The 9,258-nt window shown below is 44.6% G+C and overlaps 1 protein-coding gene across 1 annotated transcript; it reads right to left on the bottom strand.

The window, feature by feature from the left end:
• Positions 1-619: 619 nt before the first annotated feature.
• LOC128706898 (open rectifier potassium channel protein 1) lies at positions 620-8,340 on the bottom strand. The gene is made up of 7 exons (XM_053801841.1): positions 8,199-8,340; positions 3,650-3,829; positions 3,457-3,578; positions 3,031-3,386; positions 2,753-2,900; positions 1,869-2,378; positions 620-1,798 (listed from the first exon to the last, which is right to left on the bottom strand). Exons 1-7 carry the CDS (start codon positions 8,338-8,340, stop codon positions 620-622), a joined length of 2,637 nt encoding a protein of 878 aa, XP_053657816.1.
• Between the last annotated feature and the right edge of the window lie 918 nt (positions 8,341-9,258).

The raw sequence follows: 9,258 nt of genomic DNA, 5'->3' as shown, positions 1-9,258 counted from the left end.
ATAAAAATACTCATCCCGTACAATCGATGCGAAATTGTACCACAGTGACAGAAACGTTTCCCACTCAACACCAACCCCTTTGGACGTATGCCAATGCATTGAATGAAAACAATTATGATGTATAAATGATGTGTTGGTTTGCATTTATGTAGCAATTCGTGTACCGATTGGCGTATACCTTCAGCTACTGTCCCAGGCAAGCTTAAAAGCTTCATGCATATAACAAGCGGTTTTAAAGTCCACATCGGACAAGGTTTTATTGTTGCCGTACGATTGTATTTATTCCATTGTTTGCTGCTACCTTTCTTTTGTAAACTATCACTGTGTCCGTGACAGAATCACATTCTCCTCCACTGGTCCATACCGTTCATGAACCACTGGTATGTTACGTCGTATCTACAAACTAACAAACGCATAATGACTGGTTTGAATGGCATCGAATGTTTTTTTCATAAATAGCTTCATATTTCTAGCCGTTGTCCGGAGCGCACTCGCCAACTCGCAGGACAACGAAACAATACTGATACATTCCATGGTGGCGTCGACGCTGTTGCTGATGCTGACTTATCCTGGCTGTTGTCTTGTTCAATACTTCACTTAAACATCCTCCCCCCCTCCGCTAACGCTTCTGATCGAACAGATTCGATAAACTACTGTGACGATTGCGTGCACTGTTCGCACCTGGTAGCCCGGCCGGTGCTGCCGATTGATCCGAATCGGAACGCATTAGGTTCGGTCTCCACCGGAACTGTCCCGGACCGTTCCCGGAAGCACCCATACCGCCGGAACTTGGCACTGCCGTCGGTACGGTTAAGTGGGATGATTGATTCGTAGCTAACGGGCTCGGTCGAGACGAGAGCCTTCGCTGCAGCGTTGTCGTAGGCAGATTGTGCAACGATTGGGACGAAGAGCTGATGTGCGATGCACCTTGCTGTTCGGCCGTACCCAGAAGCGGCCGAGGGCAGTGACCCGGTGGATAGGCGAGATTCGACGGACGCACGCTGAACCGCCGTCGGATGGGCTTCGGCGATGGGCTGATAACACTGAGCGTCGGACTACCGCCTCCACCGGGCGATCCAGATACCGTCGCCGAGTAGGACGGTGGGTTTGTTGGACGGAACGACGGTCGTCGATTGATCGGTGCAGAATCGGAACTTCCCGTACGTGCGAGCGGTGGTTTCATTGATCCACGCCGCGACCCAACCTCAATCGGTGGTGTGAACAGTGTTAACAGCGACGGTAAATTGCTCTGCCCCACAAACGACGACGGCAGATTGCGGCTTCGGTCAAGGGAATCGTTTTTCTCCGCAAAGCTTCCGCGATGATCCCCGGCCGTTACTGTGTCCGTGTGCATCCGCTCCAGGGCACGCAACAGATCGCCTATGGTAGTCGTTTCGAGCAGATGCTCATCCTGCGGTGGCATCGACAGAATACTACCCCGTCCTCGCGACGTTGCCATCAGGTAGGATGAGGTGGGCAGATTGAACATAGAACTGCGACCCTTGCTGGTAGCCGATAGGTACGAGTCGAGCGGGGGACCAGCTTCGAGGTCCGGAACGGGTGTCTTAGAACGCTTGCGGAATGGATTTAGCCGTTGCAGCATACCACGGTTTACGGCCGAAGCTTTAACTTCCGGACCGGTTGGAGGAACGTTGATCGTTAGGCTGGAGTCAAACGTTGCGTTGTTAGATAAAGCCGCCCGCAAGAGATTATCTTTCTGCTTCACTTTCTGCCGGATCTGCAATATCTGCTGTATCTGGGTGTTGTCTCCACCGCTCCAAGTCCACTCGTTTGCATCCTGGAGAATGAATTGGGTACCATTAGCACTTACGAGAATCGCAGTTACCATCCTCCTTACTCTCACTTACCTGCGATGTAACATGCGGCGGCAGTCCAATATCGGAGGCGGCCCGAGGACGCATCGGAGGTGCCGTCAAGTAGGCGCTCTTGTCCGATCCGCTCATCGACCAGCCGGACCAGGTTCGTTCGCTCGCTAAAATTTGCGAGTCCGAAAAACAGTTCACACCAGCATTGAGTGAGGCCCGCTCGAGGAAGCTCTGATTATCGTCGGGATTGGCCGTTATGTTGCCCAGTGCCGTTACAACACGGGCAAGCAGTTCGGCCGGTTGCACGAGCGCCTGCACACCGAACGTTTTCTCGCGATTGATACGGTGCAGATCGGTATCGGATAGGCGACGCACCAGCGAACCACCATCGATGGGTATCGGTTCCGACAGCACCAGAACACTTTCCGAGTTGGCACGCTTGCGTCGAGTGATGGGCAACTCTGTCGAGCGGTACATCGACAGCTCGGGACAGGAGCTCGATCTGCTTTTCGAGAGACTCAACCACCGGTCCGAAGGTTCCTCATACACGGGCTGAAATCGAGGTGAGATGAAAGATAAACACACACAGTGAACCACTAATGAACTGCAATGCCAAAAGTACACCCGAACGAGGATGTTAACTAATCGCACATGGGATGTCGCTTACCGTGAGTTTGCAATCCACTAACAAGCGATGCATTGGAAGAAAATATTTGTTTGAATTATATCTCCTATTACCGACAGTACGCTAAGTTAACGCTCCCTAGTAAAACGGCAACAAAGCGAACAAACAGTCGCACGTACGATAACATGCATACAAACAAAAAAGCAACTAGGTAGACAACAAAGAAAAACCCCGATCTGACAACAACCTGCCAGGCGGTGTGCGGAGGGCATAAGCGTTGGCTAGTGTCTCTTAAACTCACCTTAAACTTGAGCATGTACACCTCGTTCAGAATCTTGCGCAGGTAACTAATGTCTTTGGTAACTCCGTTCCACACACGATGCTGCGTTTCCTTCAGGTTGGAAGCAACCAGCTTTTCCAGGTCTTGAATCTTTTTGTGCGATATGCCTCTGTAATTATGCGCGACCGGAAGGTAATAAATTAGCTTTATTGCATGCTGCCATCCCCTGCTGCTTCACCTGTTGCGCGAAACCCTTACGGTGACCACCGCTCTGCGACATGCCGGCGGGCCATACTTACTTGGCAATAAACCCCAAAATCATAAAAATGTAACCGATTCCGGCGAAGAACCAAAATATGATGAATATCTTGTAGACGGTGAATAGCGACCCGAACTCGTGCTCCTGCGACGATTGAAACGAAGCCGCATAGTCACCGAATCCGATCGTCGTAAGCGTAACGAACGCATAGTACACCGACACGTCGTACGGCCACTTCTCGAAGTACGTAAATACGCAGGCCGGCGCGAAAATGAACACGATCACGCCGGGTATGAGGTACAGCACAATCTGTCCAATAAAGCTGATCCGACGTGGAGCGTACCGTGCGTTGGCAGATAATTTATACGCCTTGTAGCGTCGGTATAACCGGACAAACTGTACGACAAGGGGAGTGAATTCGCATTAGTGAAAAGGTTGCGTGCGTGCAAACGCAGTTTAAACTTACTCCACGTGCCCAAAACTCGCCAACGTACGCGAAAAAGAACCCGTTGACTGGCAGACCGATCAGTGCGTAAAAGATTAAAAATATTCTTCCGAACGTATTGTGCGGCGAGATGTTTCCGTAGCCTGCAACAAATAAAAGGTTTTCGATATTAATTAAACCAGGTGGTTAACTGAATCACTGCTACCACACTTACCAACCGTTGAACAGATAATGAAGGCAAAGTAGAACGAATGGTAAAAATCCCAAACGTAAGGTGGCTCATATTCGTCTTCGGTATAATTTGTCACCTTGCTTCCACAGTACTCGTCCAAACGGCCAATCAGCTTACGTTGCAATAACACATCTTCCGGTGACAAATATTTTACGAGCATTTCTGTTGAGTGAAAGAGAAAATTAAATGTTTTTATATTTCAAGCTCAATGCTGATCAGCACGGAACAGCGTGCTTACACACGGAAATAGTTTCCGTTTACATCTCCACTTTGTTGCAAATGTAATACACAATACGAGTGTTTCATTAGCACCATTACCATTGCTATGTTTGCTAACAATTGCTATCACAAGTGCGAGAAAACCTATATGGAGCAGTGTGACATTTTACGCCAATCCTGTGATACTTCCATGGGAGGCTGCAGTAACTAAGGAGTTATCGGCAGAGCGATAGGCTGTGGGATGCGTCACGCTAACGGGTGACGTCATTTACTTTGGTGACCTGTTTCGAAACGTGTCATAAATAATGCTAATAAAGAGATATAATGGGATAAGCATCGTACTGCTGCGTTTGCATTTTTTTTTTACCTTCACCAAACAGCACATGGTCAGCGTTTGTGAATGGGATCGTCATAAAACTTGAGCATTCCTGCCACATGCAATAAATGGAAGGGAATAAAAAATCGAACATCACAATCTACCCAATTTAATGGGTTGCAAATTATTCTCCCATTGCATGGGAGATGGGTCACCGGGCCCTATTTTCAAATAGATTGACAAACTGACACCTTTCTCCTAACTTGCATCAATTTTTGGGCACTGGATATTGCCATACTACAATCGCGAATGTATCGCAACACAGATTTCTCCAAACGATGACAACATCAGTTGAGCAGTCGATTTTAGGTGTAAGAAACCAGCATGATAATAATGCAAATCGAACCGAAGTTTAACCACCTTCAGGAAAATATTTTCTTCCTTCCGGCATTTAGAAGGTCTGTCTGGCTGGCGAACAAAAAATGTGAGAACGTAGGTGCTAACTGAATCACAAAATGGGCACCTAATGATCTATTTGCATGTATCATGGACACCCAGGGCGATTCGATTAGTACCGGGGACTGTTGCTCCAGTCATAACACCGGCCATTATTGTTCGGCTAACCGCGGATGGAGCCATCCTGACGGGACTATCGTGAAGATTCACCGGAATGTGCAAATTGGTGTGCCTATATAATGTACAATTATCGATTCCAGCCTCATCTAGATAGGGTACGAGATTTATGGCCAAATACCAAGTACCTACTTAGAAATGAATTTAAATATTCTTTGTTCATTCTTGTTTATCAAGATTTAAAATATCTGTCATGTACAATCTCAATGAAATTCCTGGCGTGCCAATAGTACTTCAAACCAATCTGGTAAGTTATTGCATCGCCTGTCATATACCACATTCCGTCCTGATTTATTGATTCAAATTGATCTACCAACGCAGCTTCGGAACGGTCACGCGCCAAACTAGTCATTAATTAAATGCCTACCAGTGCCAGCGCTGCCAGCAGCGTTAAAGTCTCTCGTTCGTTCGATTCACACTCGTCATGTTACTGGAACACGCCTGATGCAAAATTGTAGCAACTGCCACGCGTCCCTACATTAACAGACAACCGGCAACAAACCGGGCATTGTAATATTCAAATTAAGTAATCGCATGCATCTGGTAATGCGAACTGCTTCAATGAGCTCGATGCTAATCGTTGCACTTGACACGGACGCGAGTAAGCTTCCATGTCGGGTGAAAAGCTGGGCTTGATGATTTGTTTGATTGAAATCACTTCATTGCTGTCAACGCGGATCGTGCTGTAAACGATTCAGCAATGTGATAATGTTGGTCCGAGTTAAACTTTCTGCATCGGATCGTTGATCGTTAGATACATTGTTGATTTATAACCATCTTGTCGTCTTGATGGGACCCGTCGAATGCATTAACTGCTCTTTATGTTGACATTGTCAACTGTTTTTGGTATATTTGTAAACTGTATGTATTTCTAATTTATTGCTGCATCGAAAAAAAGGAGCTTAAATCGATGTTTTAAAAGCCTCAGATATTCATCATCATGTACTGGTTTTATTCTTAACATTTTTTCGACTTTAACGTAATCTCTGCAATGTTTAAACATATTACGAATTTACTCTGGAGAAATAAGACTTCTTCTGCTTGTACTTTTTCTTCTTAAAGTTGAGGAAATTCGTATAGTTGCTTGGATTTGTGTGTATTATCTGAATCCTCCCCATATTGTTGGAAAACTATTTCCTCATTCATCAATCTAATCCAAATCTATAGAATGTAAGTGTGTAATTCGAGGTATATTGTTTTTTTTTCTGAGCAAGAAATCTCTTCTGCAAAAGTCCATTAAAGTCAATAACCAATTCAGAAAGTTTAAAAAAGTCCTAAATTAAATTAAATCAAATTTTGACCGGTACGCTTCATTTTCATCACATTTGTTTTCGTGGTTAAACAATTCTACAGTAGTAGACTTTTACACATTTTTTGGTAAAAATTTAAAAACATTAAAACATGATCCAGTTCTTCGGAATTGTTTATAAAATGATCAAGAATAATAAAAACGCTTAAACAACTCGGTAGTTCTAGTGTAAAATATCAGTGGTCGTTCTCATGACTTTTAAAACATTAACTATTCTTATTAATTTCATCAATTACTTATTATAGAAGTTTCGTCCGTAAAAAGTAGATATTTATTCAACAATAACAAAATTGTTTATTAATTTATAGCATCTATTCGTATTAGAGCTGTGAAAACGTCATGTTCGCTTCAAATATTTGCTGAAATGAATGCAATGCTTTGCTTTAATCGTTACTTATTGATTTGCAACCACTCCAGAGGTATTTGTTTTTTAACCTCCGATAGCAAGCAAACAACTTAACAAACGACACTAAAACACGGTTTTGTCATTATTTTAATAGCTCCTCTGGCAAAGGAGCACACGCTGTGAGTGCGATCGTGAAGACGCACAAGTAGAGCGCATCAATTGCTAGTATGTCCTCATCCGCAGACACCGCGTCGGTCACAACACGTGCATGCAAAGCTGTCCCTTTACTCGTACACAGCTAGCCGGTTGATAAGCGTTGCAGTGGCTGTACGACAAATAATAACAACCAAACACCCACCCGTGGACCGGGCCCAGGCAACCTGATAATTTGCACTACCAACCGTGTGTACCAGCTCGTCACCACCGAAGCGTGGCGCGTCAAGTGCGCAAAGGTACGTGAGCCTCTAGCTCAAGTAGCCGGCCACATTAGGCGCACGGGCGATTCGATTTCATTCACTGGCGGAACGCCGATGGGAAGGTTAAAGGTTCATTAGAATTTAAATTGTACTCGAATAAACGAACCGATAGGCATCGAGCTGATCGTGTCGCGAACCGGCAATTTGATGATTTATGAGCAACAGGAAATTGGTCACCACCGGCCATTCGGCCGAATGGCGAGATGAATGGGTTTAGCCACGGCTGGAGGGTGCGATTGTATTTACATGATCGCGCACCCACAATCACAGCGAACGTGCTTTTGCAATAAGAGATTAGTGCAGCGATCTATGACTGCAAAACCATTCTAGAGGAATAGGAAGGATGTAACGTGCAATTGTTCGCAAGTTCCACGAGCTGCATTATCGAGTGATCTGATCGTGAGTCCTTTCTTTTCACGCTAAGCTTTAGCAGAATAATATAAACATTCTCACGATTTCGTTTACGTTGACTTGTTGGTGATCGATTGGATTGATATTGAATGATCAAAGAAGTCGTGGATGTAATCGAAGTTGAAACTTTGTTCTGTAGATTGTTACAAGTTTGGTTCACCATGCAAATATTTGTTTTCCTTGCTATACTAATGACATAAAAGGGCAATGCAAGTAAATTGAAAAAAAGGAAAACTTATAACGCGAAAGTATATTATTTTTTTAATTTAGTTAATGCAATGTTTATGCCGAAATAACGTCTAAGATTAATTAAAATTACGTTCAACATAGTAAACATACAACAAATAACTCATAATGGGATGCTTAACGAACGAATTATGCTTTTATGTTGATCAATGTTGATTGTGATTTGGCAAACGACGTTTGTCTTTATATAGTTTATATCAATTATCAACAAACTAGTTAATGCAAACAGAAAAATAGCAAATAGCAGATCTACTTTGTGACTTGGACCGCTGCCCTTTGCCAAATGGAGTTTGTACTATTGTTGCAGGTCGTGTTATTTCAATATTTCATCTGCGTTATGAAGACTCATTTAAAGCAAGAAAAAATATAAATTCACCAAACAATCTAAAGAATAGAACCGAAAATTTTATACATTTATCTACATTAGACTATGGCGGCTGTTCACCGTATAGTCGAAAATTGTATAGATCTGTTGCACATTATTTTGTAATAGAGCATGATTAGGTAAACTTCTAACCACGAACACCAGCAGCAGGACCATGAGCAATAAATTAAGTCATTAAAACTATACATACCATTAATTTCGATCCGTTCTGCTAGCTCTTCAGCCCGGCGCTCCGTCTCCAGGTCGTTTTCGACATGATAGAACACGCTGGCGCCCATGAACAGGTACGCGGCATAAAACAGGAGCAAAGCGAACCACTCTTTGGGCGTCATGGCTGTACATTGGTGCGTCTACTTTACCCCCAAAAGCTGCGATTAGTTAAACGAGTTTCCCTACACTACACTTATTCACCTTTGTCGAATCGAGTGCTACACTTACGAACTACGTCAGTTACGATGCACTTAAAACGAAGTTTCGGTTCACGCGCACTATTTTACTTCCAGCAAATTGTTTAAATGACACTGTACACTTGTTGGTGCATCACACCAACCTCACCTATCACAAAATCAGCACCGGCAATCGTGTGAAACACTCTGCACCTTGCACAGCAAAACATTGGCGCGTAGGAATCGAATACGATCGCATAAGCTACTACCACATCACTCCACCTGCACCGACGATGGAATAAACTTTGCGGAGGTCCACCGTGCGGGATCAACCTCCAGGCGGGACTAGAATTCCATCCTCCTGCCTGCGCGGCATTCATTCACATTCGCGTACTGGTTTTCTTTCCGATTCGCTCGTTTCAGTCACTACCGGCCGTAACTGCGTAAAGCTGGGCAAAAACTTCTCACCTTACGCCAGCAGCGAGATTCACTGAGATCTGCCCTTTTATCTCCTATGCCTGCGTACGCCACACACATCCTCCACTTGCGGGATCGGGATCGCAACACTCACTCGGACATACCTGTGTAAAACAGGTACGCATCAGTCGTACCAGTGCGGTGGCATACGATAAACTTTTCCACCCAGCCAAAGCCCGATCTATGCCTGATCGCACGCGTACGCCCCTGCACGATCAGATAGTTGACCAAAGGAACCACCTTCTCGTTGCACACCTCCTTTGCAAACACCGCACTCGTCCCGATCGTTACACACACACACACACACTTTAGCTTAATGCTTCGCAGCTTACAGCCGAAGATAATGTTTTTATACCCGCAATTATCACTTTGCAAAATTTTATGAAT

The sequence above is a fragment of the Anopheles marshallii genome, chromosome 2, assembly GCF_943734725.1.
Source record: "Anopheles marshallii chromosome 2, idAnoMarsDA_429_01, whole genome shotgun sequence".
In the NCBI taxonomy this organism is placed as follows: Eukaryota; Metazoa; Arthropoda; class Insecta; order Diptera; family Culicidae; genus Anopheles; species Anopheles marshallii.
This window is presented reverse-complemented; position numbering and strand designations above follow the sequence as displayed.